This window comes from Mauremys reevesii, linkage group 8 (assembly GCF_016161935.1).
Source record: "Mauremys reevesii isolate NIE-2019 linkage group 8, ASM1616193v1, whole genome shotgun sequence".
Taxonomy (NCBI): Eukaryota; Metazoa; Chordata; order Testudines; family Geoemydidae; genus Mauremys; species Mauremys reevesii.
Genome location: NC_052630.1, coordinates 30,417,879 through 30,439,849, shown reverse-complemented (window position 1 = coordinate 30,439,849; position 21,971 = coordinate 30,417,879). Strand labels below are relative to the sequence as shown.

Here is a 21,971-nt window from a genome sequence, read left to right as displayed (position 1 = left end):
ACTCCCAGTGCATAAAACGAGGCCTGTGCAGAATCAGGACCATAGAGATGGACATATTTCCTGCCCCAAAGAGCTCACATATTTAATGTTATTGCTTATTTCAGAAGGAATTAGAGGGTCCTCCTTTGAGGAAAAACAGAGAAAAAGGAAAATAAAAATAGTCAACTTAATTTTACACCTTAGCCATAATCAATGAATTTGACATATGAAAGATGCCAAAGTCACTGATCTGCTTAAGGCCTGTGGTGTAATTGTACAGTAAGAAAAGATGCCACCATATTAGAGAAGTCAGAAGGGTTGTTTTTGTCAGGCACCAACCAAACAGGGTCTTGACTTTTTACAGTCAAATATTTTATTTCCATAATTGTTATATCTGACACACCTACATAAAAAAAAGAACTAGAAGTAGGTTGGATGTTTTTAATTATGTCGAAATTCAAGTCTCAAGAAGTGTTTTCAGCATCTGTGGGACTTTCCTAAGGTTATTTCCTGACCAAAGGCATAAGAGGAATTAAAAATAAGGCCATGACTCATCACAACTGTACAACTGTCTTTAAAACAAAATAAAACATTGAAGGGCAGGTTCACTACTGATGTTCGCTAGCACAGCTCTGTTGACTTTAGCAGAGTTGCATCCGCTTACACTGGTGGTGAATTTGGCCCTGAGTCTCAGGGTACCTCTTGCAAAGGCAGCGAGTACGAATTACTCTCTTGGCTTCCATGGATTCTAGGGTTATTGTTTACTTTACATCACGAGCAATATTTGCATATCTGCTCCCAGGTAAAAGTCACTCATGTGACCCATCCCTAATGCTGCACACATGCACTACTGAAAAATTACATAAGTTATAGTGTCTCAGACCCCAAAATATTGAATGTATATGAATATTTTTGGCATAGCCTGCAAATGCTGGGCATGACATAGGCTAGATTATCCTGTCTGCTTCTGCTTGTGGAAGGAATCCCAATTAGGTGAATCTGGCTGAAAAAGGAGAGTATAGAAGAGTCAGGAGTGATTATTCAACAGTGTTAAGACCTGCTCCCCCTCTGGTGAACTGCTGCTACATACATACCTGGCAACTATGCACTGTGAGCAGGGAAGGGGGCAGAACTCAAGGAACCTCCTTGTAGTCTGCGTCAGCAGTTCTCAACCAGGGGTCTAAAGCCCCCATGGGAGCCACGAGCAGGTCTCAGGGGGGTCCACCAAGCAGGACTGGTATTAGACTCACTGGGGCCTAGGGCAGAAAGCTGAAGCCCCGCCACCCAGGGCTGAAGCCTAAGCCTGAGCAGCTTAGCTTTGTGGGGCCCCAAACAATTGCCCTGCTTGCTAATCCTTAAGGCCAGACCTGGCTTTTATAGGCAGAAAAACAATTGTTGTGGCACAGGTGGGCCATGGAGTTTTTATAGTGTATTGGGGGGAAAGGAAAAGGTTGAGAACCCCTGGTCTATCAGGTACCTTTGCTGCCACCATCCAGTATTCACTTCTTGTCTTTTTAAGATTTCAAGTTAAAAGGTTTCAACCCTTTCTCCCCAGAAACTGGAAACCCAGAGATACACTCTGGCATGTGCTAATTATTAGGTAGCATCCCTTCAAAAAGTGGTAGTTGGGTTGGTGTCTAAATACCTTATCAGATTTAGTCAGTTAGTGAAAAATACAAGTAACTTATTTATTACAATAAGAACAAATATAATCTAGAATGGAACTGGGAGCATTTGAGAAAAAGTTGTATACACAGAAATTGCTGATCTTACCCTGACTTTGTAAGCAGGGGAGGCTCCAGGCACCAGCGCTCCAAGCGCGTGCTTGGGACAGCAAGCTGCGGGGGGCACTCTGCCGGTTGCCGCTAGGGCAGCAGGCAGGGTGCCTTTGGCAGCTTGCCTGTGGAGGGTCCACTGGTCCCGCGGCTTCGGTGGACCTCCCGCAGGCATGCCTGAGGAGGGTCTGCTGGTCCCGCGGCTTCAGCGGACCTCCCGCAGGCACACCTGCGGGAGGTCCACCAAAGCCACGGGACCAGTGGACCCTCCATGCTTGGGGCGGCAAAATGTCTAGAGCCACCCCTGTTTGTAAGTCTGTCTTGGAGCATCTTAATTATTTCTAAATATACATACATATTGTGCTGTAACCTGTGCAAGTCCAGTGTCATCTCTCCCCACCTCCCCCCAAAACCCTGCTTCTGAGTCACTGGAATGTCTTTGGAGGGGCAGAGATTCCTTAGAGAAAGTGAGCACTCCCAAAGCCCACCTCGATCGATTATGTGGGAAGCTTCTGGGTCGAACTGCAATCTGAGCACTCTTCAGACTTTTCGGGTTCCCTCCTTGAGCTCTGCTAACCCTTCCTCAGGTAGCCCCTACCCCCAGGCAAGTCCAGCCAGACCTTCTTTCTGACCCTCTGGCTCCCAGTTCCCTATGATGCCCCATCACCATTCCCAGATCTCCCTCTTTTGAGACTCACTCTCCATCTCTCGCCTGGACCAACCACCCCTGCCAGAGGCTCCCCCACCTCTTGTGATGTCACCAGCCTCAGCAGTTCCTTCACATTCATCCCCTACTTCCTCTAGTCCATTGAAAGCCCCTCTAGGACTCCATCACTCTGCCACAGGGGCCCCTCCACAAGTTTCTCTGCAGAAGCATTTGCTGTTCACCTCTTCATGGCTCACCCAAGTGATTAATCACAATGTTTCCATTTTTTTGGCCATTTTGTTTTTGACAAAATTACAATAGTGCATTGGGTATAGAGATAAGAATAGATATCAGCCACCCGAGTGATGCAGCAGAATATGCTACCCTGCATTCACATATTTTATTTATCCAAAAGGAAGGGGAAGGAAAAAAAAATTTTTTTAAAAAGAAAAATCAGATAAGTGAAAAAACCAATTAAAGAAGCGTTGAACTAAAAGAAGAGGAGAAAGGTATTAAAGAAGTCATTTTTGTATAAGAGTTTTTTTGTTTGTTTATTTTAAAACAGAATTCTAAGTAAATTAAGTCAAGAAATCAATAGGAACGAAGGAAGAAGTTTCTTCCCAAAACGGTAAGTAAACCTTTCAGTCCTCTTTCTTTTGCAAACTATTAAGACAAAACTTTTCAGAATGATTTCCATTTGAGCTAATAGAAGCTCTCCGGTGTTATTTAATAGCAAAATCAGTCTCAGAAAACATGATAAAAAGAAATTTCAATTTATTTATTTCTACTGTTATTCATGTTAGTGCAGTACCTCATTAAGAGCCCAAACCTATAGTGACTTTCAGATTGAGTAATCCAATTGAGTTCAGTCATACTACTCATGTGAGCAAATTTTCTCATGTGCATAAGTATTTATAACACTGGGCTATGTTTTGGCAAGTTAAGCTAATTACATTTGTTTATTACTGTTTATAGTGCTAATATTAATGTTAGTATACTATCAGAGGTGTGCTTTAAAGACAAATTGTAATGAATAAAACAAAATAAAAATCACAATACATTGTAATATACAAGTACATGTATATCAGTATACTATATTTCAGATGGATAAAATTAAGAAAACCTTAATAGGAGATGTCTCTAGAGGATGTTGATATTAAATCTTTGGTGAGAAAAGGCATGAGACTGCTTTAGATTTATTTTGAATATTTTTGAATGAGCATCAGCAGGTTCACAAATTAGCAAAGTTATTAATATAGTGAGGTTCTGTGTTCTATTTTAATAAAATATGGGATCTCTCATTCATTTGCTTGAGATTTTGAGGCTGCTGAGGTGATTTAATAGATACTTTTTTTAATAGATAATTTGTCAAAATGTTCTACAGAGCTCTGAAAAATCTCAGCTACTATGATAAATTTGGTTGAATTTCTCTCTGAATTTTATTTTTCAAGTCACCAGGCTCTAAACATCCATGATGGGATTCTTAGGATGGAAAGTTCAGGAAAAGGTTCTTATTAGGTCATTTGGGGAACCTTTTGAACTGCAGTCACCATAAAGAGAGGAGTATTATGAAAACACAACCGCTATGCTACAATAGGTAAAATAATAGCGACAGACTTCACAACGGAGCCTTTAATCCCCAAAGTAATCCCTTCAGTCCTACATGTTGGTGTCTCCCTCCTGCTCCCCAGCTGATGAGAGTAGCTCCTGACACTGAGCCCTCTTAGACGGTACAGATTTTATAAATGCAGTAGGCACCACAATATAAACATAAACCACTATTAATAACTAAATTATTTATCCTATAAACCTTGGTTGAAATTAGCAAAATGCACTGATCCTTGCCAAACCCCACAGATTAACACACATTTGGAGTTCCTGGCTTCCAGGGGCGGCTCCAGGCACCAGCGCACCAAGAGCATGCCTGGGGCGGCAAGCGGTGTGCCGGTCACCATGAGGGCGGCAGTCAGGCTGCCTTCGGTGGCACGCCTGCAACAGGGGCGGCTCTAGGTATTTTGCCGCCCCAAGCACGGCAGGCAGGCTGCCTTCGGCGGCTTGCCTGTGGGAGGTCCCGCAGATTCGGCGGCACACCTGCAGGAGGTCCGCTGAAGCTGCGGGACCAGTGGACCCTCCGCAGGCATGCTGCCGAAGGCAACCTGCCTGCCACCCTCGCGGCGACCGGCAGAGCGCCCCCCGCAGCTTGCCGCCCCAAGCACGCACTTGGCGTGCTGGTGCCTTGAGCCGCCCCTGGCCTGCAGGATGTCCGCCAGCCCCGCAGTTTCGGCGGCAATTTGGTGGACCTCCTGCAGGCATGCCGCCGAAAGCTGCCTGACTGCCGTGCTTGGGGCAGCAAAATACATAGAGCTGCCCCTGCTGGCTTTCCATTGCCCTACACCTTTTGTAGTCATTGCCACCGGTTCAAAATGACTATAGAGCATCACCATTATAATCTAGGTAGCATGGTGTTACAACCACTTTGCACATGTGTAATTAACTACTTGTGCAATTGACCACATGCGCAAATCTGGAGTTTTTAGGCCAAACTTGATCAAAATTAAGTATAACCAGAATAGCCCCCACTCCTGCAAGCACTTATGTACTTAACCGTATGACAGTGAATAGTTCCCACTGACGTTAATGGAATTACTCAGTTAAAACTATGTGCAGGTCTTTGCAAGAATGGGGCCACATAGATGAAGGCTCAGAAAGTGAGATGAGATGCCAAACTTCTCAAACATTTCTCTCTCTCTCTCTCTATCACACACACACACAAATTTGCCTCAAACTTTTTTCAAAATAACCTAGCCTGGATTAGGATCAGCTTTATGAAACTTCAGGAAGTTTATTTTTTAGCTTATTGGCAGAGTTAGTAGGGAAGACGGTCAAAATTAAGTTCACTTGTATAATGGAAGACTATCTTCAACTAATTATGCTATAGTTTTACTAAACTTAGACATATTTAGTTCATAATCATTAAAATTGAAAAAATAATTTTTATGTCATCACAGGACCCAGACGCAGAAGTTTGCTGACAATACAGGTAAATATGTACTTGCTATCTAAATATATAGTATTTAAAAAGATTAAAATATTAATTAGCTGCTTGCACAGTCTATTTACTGTCATTGCCATCCAACTGTCTTCATTCAAAATAAATTCTCTTATAAATATTTATGCTCAAAGATCTCATCTACCTTGAATTTAGCTCTACATTGAATACATCTGTCCAAGAACTTCCAGGATTAATTGCAACATAATGAGCCAACTTATTGTTGAAATTAGAGATGAGCATGAAGGAAAACCTCAGATCCAAACACACCCAAATGCTGGGGGCTATTGTAGATGGTGCCTTTAATAGACCTGGGAGTAGCACATGCCAGCAGGATGTGGGTGGAGTGTGTGCAAAGTGAGGCAATCTCATGTTAGAACTGCTTGGGTTGTATCTGTTACCAAATAAGGAACACTACACTAGTTGATACCTTAATTCAATAAGGTTCTTAGACTGAGTGAAACAAGGTTCTGTAAACAGGTACAGTTGGGCCAGAAAAGTCCTTGGATATGTTTTCTTGGCAGGGGGATGCTCCAAATTTTCCCTTGCCTACCGAGGATGCTGGGAGTGCTCTTCATGCTGCCCCCCACCATACCTGCAGTGCTCGTTCGGGAAGGGAGGAGAGAATGACAACAAAGGGGGGAGATAAAGCAGACAGTGAGGAGAGAAGAAGAGGAAGGCGTGAAAGGCAGAGAAGGAGGGAAGTAGAATAGCAGAAGGTGAGGAGAAGTGAGCCCAGAGCAAGAGGAGAAAGACAGGAAGTCAAGAGAGCACAAGGGGTGAGGGAATGAAAGGAGAAACATCAAGCTGGAGAGTTAACAAAAAGATGTTTTAATAGCAGGGATGGAGGAACAATGGAGGGAAGAAAAGTGGAGAGAGAGAGAGAGAGAGATGCAGTCAGGGAGCATTCATGTGACTATTGAACCTCTAAGGCACAATGTCTTCCTCTCTTTGCAGCTGGACTTCATTAGGGGCTAATCAGCTTCCACATGGCTTCCCTGCACTGAGCTTCCATTTTAAACATTTTACTAGCTGGGCCAAGAGCACCTGTACTTCCACAAATTACTACTCCCCCATTGGTCCTATTGAGAATGGGTTAAAAAGGACACATAATTAGAGCCGAGCCAATAATGGATTGTTTGGTTCAGGGACCAAACTGAAAAAAATCTGGAAAAAAACCCTTCAGATTTCAACTGAAACTTAAATCTTTCTTAAAAATTCTGTGGAATAAAAAAAAGTCAAAATTCATTTTGGACAATTTTCTTGAAGTTTTTTTTCCCCTTCAGCCAAAACTATTTGCAGATTGGACCTGAATACACAAATACGTACAGAGACCCCCAAAAATTATTTTCAGTTGAAAAAAAACTAGTATTTGAAAAAAAAGATTGTCCAGCTCTGCACCCAACTTTCCATATTAGCAATAAGATAAAGCATGAGATGAGAGTTTAACAGCTGAGTCAGTTCCAAATGCTTTATTCTTCAACTAGCATTTAAGTCTTGTAGGACACATCTCAGGCCTGGTCTACACTGCCAAGGTTATTTTTGCCAAAAGGCAGCTTTTGGTCATGAAACAGCAGGGGTGTACATATTTTGGGAGGAAACTCCTCAGTTAAAGCGCTATAATAACCCCCCCCCCATGAGCATGTGCAAAGATTTCATCCCCAAAGTGCCAGTGTAAACACCTTGCTTGCTTTTATTGCTGTAATTGGCCTCTGGAGGTGTTCCACAATGCCTGCAGTGACCTCTCTGCTCATTGTTTTGAACTCAGCAGCCATGAAGGCATTCACCCTTCCGCTTTCAAAGCTCCATTCTGACAGCTGGTGTGGTGTGATGCTCTGCTGTGGGACACAAAGCAAATCATTAACATGGAATGCTCCTGCTGCCTCCCCCACCAGGGGCGGCTCTAGAAATTATGCTGCCCCAAGCAGGGCGGCGCGGGGTGCCGCCCTTCCCTGGTCCCGCGGCCAGGGCAGAAGTGTCTGCGGCGGGTGCAGTGGTCCCGCGGCTCCGGTGGAGCATCCGCAGGCATGCCTGCGGGAGCTCTGTCCAAGCCGCGGGACCAGCGCACCCGCCGCAGTCATGCCTGCGGGAGCTCAAGCGGAGCCGCGGGAAGAGGGGACCCTCCGCAGTCATGCCTGCGGCAGGTCCGCTCCTCCTGGGGCTCGGGTGGACCTCCCACAGGCATGACTGCAGAAGGTCCGCCGGAGCCAAATGCCGTCCTGCTCCGACAATGCCGCCCCACGCGCCTGCTTGGCGCGCTGGGCTCTGGAGCCGGCCCTGTCCCCCACTAAGAATATAATGGCAAGCAGGCACTGTGTATGTAAGACACACACACACACACACACAATGTGCTGTGCAGAGACAGGGAGGGAGGTGAGGATTGATGTTGGGGTTTTCCCCTCCCCCGCCTCAGAACAGGTTGCTTTTGACAGCTGTCTGAACTTAGGAGACAGCATGCCGACACAAAGAACAGGAGTACGCACGGCACTTTAGAGACTAACGCACTCACTCTCCCGCAACATACATTGTCTGTCTCCTTCCTCGTCCCCTCCATACTCACACACTCTGTCACACACACTCTCCCGCACACTTAAGTTGAAAAGCAGCAAGCAATCTAGTAGGATGCCCATGGAACAATGGGATTGAGAAACCTGCATCATTTGACGCTGTACCTGCCACATGAGGCATTACAAACCCTTCCCAAAGCATCCTGAGACCAGATGCACTGTGCATTGCTCTGTGTCATTGCAAGAGCTGCTAGTGTGGATGCACTCCAATGACACAAGGAGCATAGCAAGGACATGCAATAGCGGTTTAACTAAAACACTTTAATAAAAGTGATATAACTTTTGGCGAAAAAACTTGGCAGCTTAGACATAGCCTCGGTCACAGCAGAAATCATGACACACAAGCTAATACCTTTCAACCAGAAGGTAACTGTAAATATGTGCACATAATTCCTGTTGGCTGCCATGGGAGCTGACCACATCCCTCTCCTTGGGCAAACTGGTCTGTTATTTTGATTCTCTAATGGTTGCTATTTGTGAAGCTTAGTGCCTTTTTACCTCATGAGGCTTTGGTACTCGGAAGCCAACATGTGCTAACAGGTCCACGGTTATGTTTTCTTACACAGGATGCTGTCAAGAAGAGGAAGAAGGCTGGTCGTCATTTGTAAGAATCATGTTTTAGATCACTTAACACTCAAAGCAGATTCTCTGTTCCCTTAAGCGCCATCAATTCCTGTGCTATCCACTCCCAACAGAAAGGGAAAGAAGAAAATGTGCTGGGAGTTTCAAAAGCACCCAGTGCTTGCCTAATTCTACACCCCCGAAGTCAATGGCAGTTTTATCATGGACTTCAGTGGGAGCAGAGTTAGCCCAGTCCTCAGCATTTTTTAAACTTCCACCCTCTAGGTTAGTGAGAAATTACACTGAATATTACACCATTTACAGATCAGTGACAAGTTCCAGATCAGGGACAGCACATCCCTACAGGTACCTGCAGGGTACCACATGCCTGCAGGTACCACTCCCCACAGCTCCCATTGGCTGGAAACAGAGAACCCCGGCTACTGAGAGCTGTGGTGGGCAGTGCCTGTGTATGGTCGACGTCAGCAAAATGTCTCATGGCCCACAGTCAGATTACCCTGATGGGCTGCGTGTGGCCCGCGGGCCGCAGGTTGCCCATCACTGTCCTATCAGATCTCACAAGCTATACCTATTTGGGCTGGGTCAGAACCATATAGCTGCCTGCATTAGGGGCTACAAAGCCCCTAACAAAGACCTGCTGTCTCAGGAAGGAGCATTAAGGAAGAGTGCACCACTGAATGATTGCCCCAGCTTGGTGCTAGGAGGCACCTTTTGACATCGGTTGGATGAGATATAAAGCTGAAGTCCTGTACATCCTCTGACTTTCTTTAATCGTAGTGGCTTGGGAGATGGGTCTGGTATGAGACCCTAGAGAGACCAAAAAAAAAAAAATCAGCTAAGTAACTTTCTCTCTTGTTAAGCTTCCTCTGGAGTTCCTATTGTAAAAGGATATTCATTTCCTATCCTAAACTGCTGTGCAGTGTTATGCTCTATGCAAATGTTGACACACTCCATCACTTCTTTGATGAAGGGATGAAACAATCCCTGAGCGCCGGTGATAAAATTTGGTATTCTGAACGATGAAAGACACTACCATATAAAAAACAATCTCATTGCATTAAGTTATGTAGTATCTAATTATTGTCTGTTTTTCACTTGCATATGGCAGGAAGAAGATGATGATTATGAAAGCCCAGATGAGGAACAGGAACAAGATGCCGATTATGAATCACCAACTGATGAACCAGGACATGACAGTGATGATTACGAACCTCCTCCATCCAACAATGACGTAGCACCCCATAATGTCATATTTCCTGCCAAGTCAATTCCAAGCAACACTGAGTACATAGGTAACTAGTGCAAAATGTAATTTTGGAAGGGATGAGATATTTTAGGGAATTGGTAACAGAGCCTTTCACTAGACCTGTTTGTGCATTTTCTAAATGTCTTAATTGAAAAAAATATAAATTTGTGGAAACTCTGGGATGTCTTCTAAAACAGGCAACTAAGAGAAAAAGCATTAAACTTCTGGTCTTACCACACTGAGGTTTAGGTATATTGAAAGGAAAGCTTAGGAGTTCACTTTGCTGGATAGAGGCCTTATTAGTTGTAGGCAAAGCAATTAAGCCCATGAGCAGTCTTAATGAATATACATGTTAAGTTAAGCACATGCTAAAAAATGAGTCATAGAAAGAAAGATGCCAGAAGGTTTATTTCTTTTTAAAAAAACCCACAAAAAAAAACAAAAAAAACAGGTTACTGAATTTTGCCCTGGTTTTCAGTAGGATCAAGGCTGGGACTTTAGTTTGGGATCTGCATCAAGATAACCACACATTTTTCCTCATTTAGTATGATGTTACACTATGTAACTAGTGCAAGATACAGTGAAAATATTTGTAAGTATTATAAGTTTATACCACTTCTGTGTGGAGTTGACTTGGTCCCAGAGCATATTGTGCATACACTTGTAATTTTCTAGTTCTGATTCTCCATTGGCCTACACCTGTGAGGTCATTTACTTCAGTGCAAAACACTACCATCTAGACTGGTGTATTTTATACTTACTGTGCAGTGGTGTGAGTGAATACGTAAAGTGCAGGCCAACAGAGCACTGAGTCTGGTATGTGTGCACGCAATACCAGAGTGGCATTCAAGTCATCAGGCGTAAAAAGGACACGGAAAGTAAAACAATTTGCCAGCGTCACTATGGATTTACACAGATGTAACACACCAAAATTGGATTCTTCATGTAATGTAAAATTACATAACCCTAAACTAAACTTAAGAATGAAGATCTAATGAGAGAGAAATAAAATAGCCTTTTTTGTGTGTTTAACTGTTCAGTTTGTGATTTTTATTTTTATTTTTTTAGATAGACCTGCAAATGCTAGACCATCTCCCCAGCCTCCTATTCCACCACAGCGACCTGGCCCATCCCCTGTACCAGCATCATTTGCGGGTAGAGGCACTCCTGTATGTTTCTTTTCTTAAACAATACTTCATTTGTTTCCTTTGCATTATCTCCTAGACGGCCCAAGTATAATTCCATATCCAACATAATGATTGTGTGTGTAGAAAGAGTAGGAAAATTGTTTTGGCTATAAGAATAATTATTTTTTTGCTAAAATGATTACTTCTTCTTTGTGAAACAAATATGTGAAAATTGTTTCATACTGCAATGTTGCCATATACACTGGCAATTAGTGACCATTTGCCAATTCTCAAGAAAATTGTAGCCTTTGAACACCTTGTTTAAGCAGTACTCTAGCTTTCCCCAAGAGGGCTTGATCTTGAAAACCCTCACTTCCATTGGCCGTCCCATTGAATTTGGCAGCACTCCATGGAGGGGGAAGGGTTTACAGGATCTGGTGCTGAATGAGATGGAAAGGTAAGAGCACTGATCTGACTCAAAGGCAACAAGCAAAGTTAAGGATAAAGAAGTGTCATTGCCCTCCCCTGCTGAAGGCTGGACAGTTTTCTTAGATACATTCAGAATTCATCAACATCCACTGGGTTAACAGAACTACCCTTTCCCTAATTTGGCAGATTAAGGCTTTGATCTTGCAAGCACTGAGCTGGCTATACAAACTCTCTATATTCCAGCACAAATGTGCATGAAAGCTATACATGGATACAAGTAAAGCTAATACTCCCTACTGAGTGGTATGAAGTCTGCTGTACCTCTCGCCTCCATTACTTGGAAGACCATATAATGAAACTCCAGCAAGAATAGGTGTGTCTGAGGAAACACAGGCTTAAGTGCAATCACCTTCATCGTTTTCATGAGATACTCAGTAACACATTCCTCTCTTTGGTCTCAGTCCTGCCACTAGGAACTTGACAGCCCCTGACACTGAAGCTCTCTCCTTAATGCAAGACTAGACTCCTGTGCTCTCCTTGGTCTGCGCATCCCTTTTGACCTTGAATTTATATGCACAAAACTCTGCATCAGGAGTTAAACAAGACTATTCTAGCTACTCCTCCCTCCTGCCCTTGACATGCTCTCAACCTGCCCTGGATGGAACTCTGCACTAAGGGTTTCCTGCAAAGGGGCAGAGAGATGACAGAGGCAATGCTTCAGTTACCAGAAAAGGCCTTTTACCTGATAGTATTCTGCAATGGGTGTATGTGTGTGGGGGGAGACACCCTAATGGCCCTTTGGGCTCTAACAGACGCATAGGTTGACAGCTGGGGCAAGGTGATTTTGGTGATGTATTCAGTGGCCACAGAGGATAAGATGAAAATCCTTGAACTCTGTACATTTAGAGAAGAGTTTAATCATTTGAAAAAAACATTTGTTTTAGATGTCACCTTACCCTCCTCCATCAAGCAATAATGATGTGAATAGAGATAAAAGTGCCAAGCCTTTAAAACGTAAGTGAAAATATTTGTCTGGGTTTTTTTAAGACATGGCATAATGCATATTTTCATGGTCTCCAGCTAGAGCTGTGTTAGTGTCTCTATCTCCCTATGATGGGGTGCTCTACTCACCAGTGGATGGCACTGCCTCCTGGTAGTGCTGGGAATTTGTTCTGCCAGGCCAATGCCCCTTCTGCAGTTGCACTCTGTGTCTCTTAGCCTGCAGCCCTTCTCTGGCTCCAGGAGCTCCTGCTTATTCTTCTGGGGAATCAAAGTCTTCTAGCACAAATTGTCCCAGGCAAATGGCTCTTCACTGCCTGGTCTGTGTCACTTGCCCAGTGGCTGGGAGGGAAACCCAATCCCATCTTCTACTCCAGGTTCCTGCCCAGGAGTCATCTCATCAGCAGCCAAGGTATGCCCTATCCCACACCATGCTGCTTTCCCCCAGGCCTCTCTTACCTTTCTGACCCCCCCATTTTGCCAGCCCAAATTCCCTCCTCACAGGGAATAACTGCAAACTACTTCCCTGCAAAGTCTCCCCCAATGTTCTGGGCTTTATACAGGCTCCTCCTACTCCTGCCCAGCTGAGTCTTGTCTCTAATTAACCCCTGCTGCCTGGCTCCTTCTCCAGGTGCAGCCTAATTTCTCCAGGTGCAGTTAATTGGCCTACCTGGTCACCTTAACCCCTTCAGGCCTTGTGTGGGGTGGACACACCCCTTGCTGACTCCCCAAAAACAATGAAAAAAATATTTCCATTGATAATAATCAACATTTATAGATAAGCAGAATTTCTTACTTTGTCTAAGAACTTAAAGTTTGATTTAAGGATATTTATTTTGTATATTTTGACAATTTGTGTTTTAATGGTTATAAAGCTTTAACTTTTTGAATGTCAGTGTTTACTATCATTAAATAATTAGTCTGTCCCCTCCATTGTCTGACATCCCCCATAATTTTGTGCAACTGAAAATTTAGAATAAAATATTTTTAAATGCTTTAAAACATTAATATTGTCCATCAACATTATAAAAAAGCAAACACAAAATTCAGCCAACTTTAACTATTTATGAGCCTTAATTATATTGCTTGCAACTCTAAGAAGGGATATCAGATCGTGAGAGATACAATACAAAATAAAGGTGTGTTACTTCTATTAGCACAATATTTTACATAGTATTTATGTTTAGCCCCAGCTCCTTCTATAGACAGACGTACAAAACCCCCATTGGATCGTCCTGGGCCGACGTTTGAAAGAGACAGCCCAGCAGCAGGTCAGTATCTGTTCATGCTAAGTTCATTTTGCACCAGAAAAGGTATCAAAGCCAAGCCTGGCGAGCCTCCACTATTTCACAGAATTTATAATGAATTATCTAAGATTTTTTTTTTAAAGTGTTGTTTTTTATTCTTTTCAGGGAAGAGGCCAGTGTTTCCTGACAAGGTAAGAGGCCATTTGGTTGTTTTTTATTGTACCTGGATCTATTTTAAAACATACTTATATGTTCTTGTAACTTTTCCTTACTGTTTTACAGCCCATGGCACCACAACTAAGGTAAGACATTAGCCTCTGGGTGACATACACTATCAGTGTTACCAAATTATATTGCAGTGAAGAGCATTTGACCTTTGCTGAACCATCTCTCTCTTGTATTTTAGATCTCTTGGAGAACAGCTAGCAAAGATACAGAAGCCTCCCATACCACCGGCTGATAAACCAGAAAGAGGCAATCCAGTCCCTGGAAGGAAGCCACCACCCATAAAGTAAACATTTATTTTTAAATGTTAACACAACTATTTTTAACGATTTTCCACAACAATCTGGAAAACATAATTAGTCAATGTCAGCAGAGACACCACTGCCTAAGAGTGTTGCAATGATGCCTACTTTATTGTAATGTGAAAAAGCCCTGGCTTTTTAACGGCCAAACGCAAATACAGCAGTGCTTGCCTCATCCAAAAGGCCACATTTAAGGCCCAAAGTATGGCTCACTTCAGCCAAGTTCTAGAAGGGAAGAGGAATGTTATCCATGATTTGTGTCTGCAAAAACTGACATCAGCTTAAGTCTCAGCTGAAAACATGGCTCACTATACATATGGATAGAGTGTCATTTTTGCACACTTTCTACATCTAAAATTCACATTTGGTTTCTTCACCTACTTCATTTTAGGCAAGGTTGGGCACCAGAAAGAAGATATGATGTAAGTATATTTCAGAGAGAACACTATTTTACAGTTAGAAGATTTTAAAGTATGTGTTACAATAGAATTATAAAACTTGCTGGTAAGCTGGTACTCCTGTTTAACATGGACTAGTTCCTTTAAATACTCATGTAGTAGAACCTCAAAATTACAGACACCAGAGTTACAAACTGATCAGTCAACCACACACATCTCATTTGGAATCGGAAGACTCAATCAGGTAGCAGAGACAGAAAAAGAAAATATTGTAAAGTTTATTACTGTGTTAAATGTAAACTACTAAAAATAAAGGGATAGTTTAAAAAAGATTTGATAAGGTAAGGAAACTGTTTCTATGCTTGTTTTATTTAAATAAAGGTGGTTAAAGCAGCATTTTTCTTCTGCATAGTAAAGTTTCAAAGCTGTATTAAGTCAATGTTCTGTTAACTTTTGAAACAACAACCATAATGTTTTGTTCAGAGTTACAAAATGTTCAGAGTTATGAACAACCTCCATTCTCAAGCTATTCATAACTGAGGTTCTCCTGTAGTTCCTTCCTACCACAGAGCTTCACTTTCAGTCAGTTTCCTCCACACAAATTTGCTCCAGGACAGTTTAATCCCTGGACATGTTATTTTAGATATTAGAGGCATTATAAAGAAAAGGCAGAGAGTCAAGGTCCAGATTTTTATTTTTAAAGTTACTAGTGATTTTGTATACCCCAGTTTTGGGCTCCCCGACTTGATATATCTTAAAGGAACCTGATTTTCAGAGAGTGCTCAACATCTGCTCCGGAAACTATGATAATTTACCTCCACTGAAGTTCTGCCCCCTGACCTCTTTAAACTGTTTCAAGTTAGGTGCCCAAAAATGGATGCACCTAAATCACTACTCACTTTTGAAAATCTAGACCTGTGATTTCCTTGCCTCAGTACCACAATTAAAAAAATTAATTTGGTGTTTCACAAAGACAAATATATCAATATATTTGGTAAATATAGGCAGGCAATTTTGAATTACCTGCATACTCAAAAATCACTGACTTTTCTATTGTAGCTTTTGTAAAGAGATAATATTTTTAGCAGTTATGATATTATAAACCTCTTAATGTTCATTGTTGTTTTTTTTTCTCTCCCCCCAGGAAGATGATGAGTGTAAGTGCTTAAAAACTTTTACATTCTTTCTTTGTCTCATTTTCTCTCTCTGTTAAAAAGCTCAAATGAAACACTGAGCAGATCTATTTATAGTTACTGCTATAAAACAAAAAAGGTAACACTGCATAACTTGACAGATTGTAGAAATCTTCAAAAATCTCACACAAACTTAAGTAATGAAGCCACAAAAGACAAGAAGTTGGAGCATATCAACAATTTCTTCCAGTCCGCCAGTTACAAGACACCAGAATTTGCTACGCGCATCTAAATGTATTACAATTTTATAACCATGAACTTAGTATATATCTGCACAGTTATTTCCATTGAGCACCCAAAAAGCAGGAATGAAAACCTAGTGACCTCTTGATCTACTATAAGATAATTGGCCAAACCCTGCTTGCATTCTTCCAACTTATAGTGCTATCAACTTCATGTGAGGATAGTCCTAATGACTTGAAAACAAAGAGAGTAGTATTTGGCTCAAATAATAATAACAGCATTTATAAGTTACCCGATCTCACAGTCCCTGAGATGCTTTATAAAAAAATAATGGATATGAACCAAAGCTGCAAAATTCACTTCTTGCTTTCCAACATGCCAAAGACTAAGGTTGACTATATCAGAGTTTTGGTTCATCCCATTAAAAATTGAGGCCATTTACACAATTCTGATCTGAATTCACATTCTGAACCTCCACCCCTATTGACAGTTCAACCCAGGCTGAGAGTAGTGCCAAAGGAGAGCAAGTTTCTCATGCTATGGATCTTTGGTGTGGTAGCCCAATTGTCTGCTGACCCATACAATGAAGATGGCGCCAGAACACAAATCCCTGAGGAGGAGGATGCACAATAAAGAAGTCTCAGATCCAATGGTCAGCAATGCCATGGCAGAGAAAGCTGACTAGGAGGCTTTGTCTTTAATTTTAGTGTAATATTTTAGGTAATGGGGTTTCTAAAGCTGGACTGAAGCTTATCTATGTTTCAGAAGCAAACAGGATTAAAAAACCTGCAAATTTTCTATTGAATTTTCCACTTCTAAAATGAATACACAAGAATAAACCGTCTACCATCAATAAGTTCATATTCCAAGACCCAGTATATTGTTCTGAAGGTCATTTTAATGACCGATTGCTCCATTGCTTGTATCTGATTAGATGGCCCTCTGCAATGTGATAGTATTAGTTCACTTCACCCCTCTTTACAAGCTGCTTTTACGAGTACCCATGGTAACCTCATGCTAATATTTTTAGCTAGCTCTACTTTTCCTCTTCACAGCAATCCCCCAGAGACCAGCACCACAGCTGTCTTTGCCTCCCTTCAGCTCCAACACATTTCCTTCAAGGTCTGTCAAGCCACCACCTAAACACAGTCCTTCAGGATCCAACAGTATGCCTGGATCATATGCAGAAAGGTTTGTTGCACTAGTTATTGTCTCACTTATTTTGATCTATTACTTCTTAAGGAATGAAACAGTGTTTCTCAAACTGGGGCTGCCACTTGTGTAGGGAAAGCCCCTGGCAGGCTGGGCCGGTTTGTTTATCTGCCCCATCCACAGGTCCAGCCAATCGCGGGTCCTACTGGCCGCGGTTCGCTGCTCCCGGCCAATGGGAGCTGCTGGAAGTGGCTGCCAGTACGTCACTCAGCCTGCGCTGCTTCCAGCAGCCCCCATTGGCCTGGAGCGGTGAACCGCAGCCAGCGGGACCCACGATTGGCCAGACCTGCGGACGGGGCAGGTAAACAAACCGGCTCGGCCCGTCAGGGGCTTTCCCTACACAAGCGGCGGCCCCAGTTTGAGAAACACTGCTGTATATAGTGCTGTACAAGACCCAAAAGAACACATGATTACTACCCAAGGAGTTTAATATCTACAGGCCAGAACCTTAGCTCCCTTCTGCTTGCTTGGGGCTGTTTCCACCATTTTAGGGGAATCCCCCAATTCTGTAAAGCCATCTTACCCAAGACCTTAAGTCTCTATGTAATTCAAAGATAGATACAGACAATACATATCAGATACACTAGGATACTCTTAGTTCTACATTAAAAGAGGACTATATTAGGGCTTCTTTGGTATGAACAACAATTAGACTCTAATTCTGGGTCCTTCAGTTTTTGAGTGCCCCACTAAAGACATTTCTCCCATTCTTTGTCTGCCTTGTCTATAGAGATTGTAAACTCTTTTAGGGGCAGAGATTGTCTTATTATACATCTGTACAGTGCCTATCTCAGTGAGGTTCTGATCCCAGAAGTGGGATTCTAGGCATTACTGTAGCACTTGCAGTTCCCATTGACTTCAGCTGGAATTGTGGGTATTCAGTCCCTCTTAAAAAAAAAAAAAGTCAGACCTTAGGTGTCTACAGTTGGACGTCCAAAAATTAGATGCCTCTTCTTAAAAGAATAGCCTGAGACACTATGGTAATATACATTTTAGTCAGAGCCTTTTTTGCAGTACATCAAAAGAGAGGTTCATTTGAACACAGGAAAAGAGGAGCCCTTGGCAGTGGGGTCTTAGTGAGGTGAAACTTTTCGGGGGAAAAGAGATAAGATCTGATAAACTCATTGTTGCCTTTGGCTGCTGTCATTTTGGGACTGCCAAGAGAGCTGGTTTCAATTATAGAAATTTCTAACAGGAAGCGGAAGAGGCACCTATAGAGCTTATAAAGAGGGGCTGAATAGTTCAGCAAGAGCAGAACAAACAAACTAAGCATAGATGAGGCTAGAAGTGTGAATTCAGTCACTGGTACAGCTCTTGTCAAGTTTTTGCACCTCTTGGAACTTGAATGTTTGAGTGATGCTTGTTCTTCAGCCAAGAGGAGGGGAGGAACACACACAGAAGGGGGGAAGTTTGGGGGAAATTCCAGAATGAGTAACAGCTTGTAATTTTGCTTCATATACTCCCCTTATGAGGAAAGGCCTTGGGAGGGGGTCATGGGCTGGAAACCCAATAGAGATATAGGTTCTAGAGGGAAATTAGGTTCCAATTGTACTGATCCTGAAATGGTCCCTATAAGAGTAATAGTGCCATGGGCTGTCCCTTGCCAGGCCTCAAGAAGGGTTAATAGTGACCTTAATTACCATGTGAATTTTCATACGGGGGAGACCAGGACGTCTATCTGCCATGGGTGCTAAAAAGAAAGGCGAATGAAACCCTTTGGGGACATGCACTATGTATGCTTCCATCTTTGTATTGCATGTAGCACAAAGGGGCCCAGGTATGGATCTGTGCCTTTGGGAGCTGCCACAGTATAACACGTTAAATAATATAATTATAGCAACATACCCTATGTGTGTTAAACTTCAATTTCATTGATTTCTTTAACAGTACTAACAGCCTTTCTTCAAGCGGATCACTACCACCACGCTTTCAGCTAGGTTTGTATTCTGTGAGCCTGGATTTCCACTCCAAACATAATGAAGTTGCAGCGGATGATATCTGTCATGGACGTTCAGCTTCTGGATTTAATAGCAATAAAAAACTATTAAGTACAGTGCTTAATGTGGGTGGGTGTGGGGAGGAGCATTCCCACCCCACCAGGAGTAAAGAATGCATTTTATTTGCATATTAGATGCTCTGGTCTGTCTCTTTACTCCTGCAGCAGCAGCACCACAAGGGTCTCTGGAGGGAACACTTTAAGCATCGTTTTACCAGAACTGCTACTCCCAGATTACGATAGACCCCTAACTTTTTCAGATCACTTTAAGCATTGGTTAGTTAACTCTTTAGTTCATTTAGTCTATGTTTAAGGTGGGGTTTTTTTCCTTGTTAAATTTTGGCACTGTTGTCAATTTAGTTAAGGCACCGACAAAATTTGATATAAGTGTTTGCTTCGCTAGAACTACAATTTAAGAGCACTAGTCTCTTACTATCCATTGACTACAATCATTCTGAAGGTCCCATGTGATTATATTCCAATAATGATTTGTGTGATGGTAGGGAAAAGCAATGAATGTTTCAGATCTGAATAATACTACATCAATATCTTGGCTGGTATGACAAACATTTCCAAGGTGAAATTAAGGTTGTCTCAGCTACATATTTAAATTGGCAAAAAAATACTGTAACTAAAAATATGCAACATTGAAAATCATAATCTCTTGGCATAACATTCAACAATGTTCAACACTGGTAGCTGTTACCATTTAAACTGTTCAAGGTTTCCACAAAGAGAAAAAAAAGCAGCAATTTTTTTCGTCTCTCCAATACAATTGTATAAACTTCTAGCAGGGCAACCTTGTGGTTTGTAACTGTAGAAGTTCAGGTTAGCTGTAATTAGGGTAACTGAAGATACAGTCATAATTAAATTATTGAGATATAGTTTATCATCTGTAATTCCTATTTCAAATATAGTTGCCTTTGAGGCATCCATAGCTACTGAAGTTCCTTTAAGAGCCATGGGAGTGATCCTCATGTATACTGACGATGAATTTGTCCCATTACATAAAGAAATCTAGGTCAGATTCTCAATTACACTAAGTGGGAGCATAATTTTCACCCACTTTACGGCCCCTTATGCTGCCTGAGTGGTATAAAGAGGCCTTGGTATAACTGAGAATCAAAGTCCTAAACTACACTCTAATATCTGCTGCATAGACTAAGTTTTATCTTTCTGTTTTTAATTTAAATTTGTTCTGGAACTTTAAAGGTAACATCAATAGAACTCCTTCAAAAGGCCCAGCAGATTGCAGACCTCCATTACCAATTCCTAACAGGCAGATTGTGCAGCCACCAAGCATGGAGGAAGACGAGGTATAATAATATGACTCAGAGGTGGGGGTGGTATATGGAGTCAAGTGCCCCCTCCCCAGATTTTGCTTGGCCTGTGGGGGGAGAGGAAGAGGGGCTCCCTTCTCCGGCTGTACCTGCCCCGGAACATGCTTGGCCCCTGTCCCTCAGAGCCAGTTCAGGCCAGGAGCAGAAGGGGTGGAACCAGCCACTTCTCGCACTGTCCACTCAGGGTCTCATTGCTCTGTGCAGTGTGGCTGCCTGAAAGAAAGCCCCTCAACCCACAGCCCATTTCTGGCTCACTCAGCCTGTCCCCCCAGTGCTGAGCCTGGGCGGGGAGCAGCCCACCACTTCCACCACTTCCCAGATGGGCTGTCTCTCAGGCAGTTGCCGTGCTGCATGCAGCAGCGACTCATAGCGACTGGCTTCAGCCACATGAGAAGCAGCTCCATCCTGCTCCTCACACAGGCCTGGTCGCCAGGGAGAACGGCCAAACATGCTGGGGGGAAGGCACAGTGGGAGAAGGACAGAGCACCCTCCCTCTCTCCCGTTCAGGTAACCGTGGTGGAGCAGGGAGAGCAGGGTGGGGGCGCTTGCTCCCCAGAGGAGACATGTGGTGCAGTCACATGTCATCCCCTTTAGACTGTGGCCCCCAATATGGGGAGGAATGAATCGTCTATGATGTGCAAAGTGATTAGGATTAATGTCTGTAACAGCAAATCAACTAAACGTGAGACAATTTTTTTCCCTAAATTGGTTTTCTGGTCAGTTATTCTTTGGTTTACACTCTTGCATTTGCTGTTGGTTTCCCTTGTGATGTCCAACCTTTGTTCCTTACTTGGTCTTCACCAAGCAAAAGAGGAGTGAAAATACAGTAAAACATGTACAGTGAAACAGTCAGAAGGTATGGTGAAGCTTACTAGACCACTTCCTGTCTTGCAAAGCTGCCCTGAAGTACCCTCAGATGCTTTGGACTCAATTCTCCTCTCAAATAAACCAACCTAAAATGGGTGAGAGAAGAAAATTTGGTCTCTGAGTACAGTTCTACTCCATATTTCTTTGAAGACCACCTCCACTTAGCACCTGATTTTTGCTAATGCACTGAATAGTCATGTAAGACAGGTTTGTGTGTGTGTTTAGTGCTTGGGAGCCCACAGCAAGCCACAGTTCAAGGCTCCGCTGATGGTAAAAATAGGAGAGACCTAAGATGTCTGTGACTCATCTGGACATAACATAGAAATGTCACAGGAAATAGAATGTTTATCAAAACCCTAGAGTCCTCACTTCTCTGGTTTGCAAGGTGGCAGCATGTGCAAACACCTTCAGAGAGTATTGGAAAGATTAAATCAATTTAACAAGGTCAGAACTAAAAATGCTCATCCCTGCATCTGGAAATACACTACTTCCCTTTCCCCTCCCCCATTTAAATTCTTCTCTACTTCTGTGCATGCATGTTTATAACATCGCATAAATTAATTCACTGACTGCCAACTTTCTTCTCTTTCCCCCCAAAAAAATAAAACA

General features: G+C 42.7%; 1 protein-coding gene across 1 annotated transcript in view; it reads left to right on the top strand.

Annotated features, from left to right (window-relative positions):
• LCP2 (lymphocyte cytosolic protein 2) overlaps positions 1 to 21,971 on the top strand; it is a 56,200-nt gene that overhangs the window by 30,888 nt on the left and 3,341 nt on the right. The window contains exons 4-18 of the mRNA XM_039485778.1: positions 2,966 to 3,028; positions 5,409 to 5,440; positions 8,583 to 8,620; positions 9,707 to 9,890; positions 10,913 to 11,013; positions 12,345 to 12,414; positions 13,587 to 13,670; positions 13,812 to 13,837; positions 13,929 to 13,948; positions 14,053 to 14,157; positions 14,565 to 14,595; positions 15,716 to 15,728; positions 17,003 to 17,138; positions 19,047 to 19,096; positions 20,368 to 20,471. Of these exons, the coding sequence (XP_039341712.1) occupies positions 2,966 to 3,028; positions 5,409 to 5,440; positions 8,583 to 8,620; positions 9,707 to 9,890; positions 10,913 to 11,013; positions 12,345 to 12,414; positions 13,587 to 13,670; positions 13,812 to 13,837; positions 13,929 to 13,948; positions 14,053 to 14,157; positions 14,565 to 14,595; positions 15,716 to 15,728; positions 17,003 to 17,138; positions 19,047 to 19,096; positions 20,368 to 20,471 (1,057 nt within the window). The remainder of the gene's footprint in view (positions 1 to 2,965; positions 3,029 to 5,408; positions 5,441 to 8,582; positions 8,621 to 9,706; positions 9,891 to 10,912; positions 11,014 to 12,344; positions 12,415 to 13,586; positions 13,671 to 13,811; positions 13,838 to 13,928; positions 13,949 to 14,052; positions 14,158 to 14,564; positions 14,596 to 15,715; positions 15,729 to 17,002; positions 17,139 to 19,046; positions 19,097 to 20,367; positions 20,472 to 21,971) is intronic.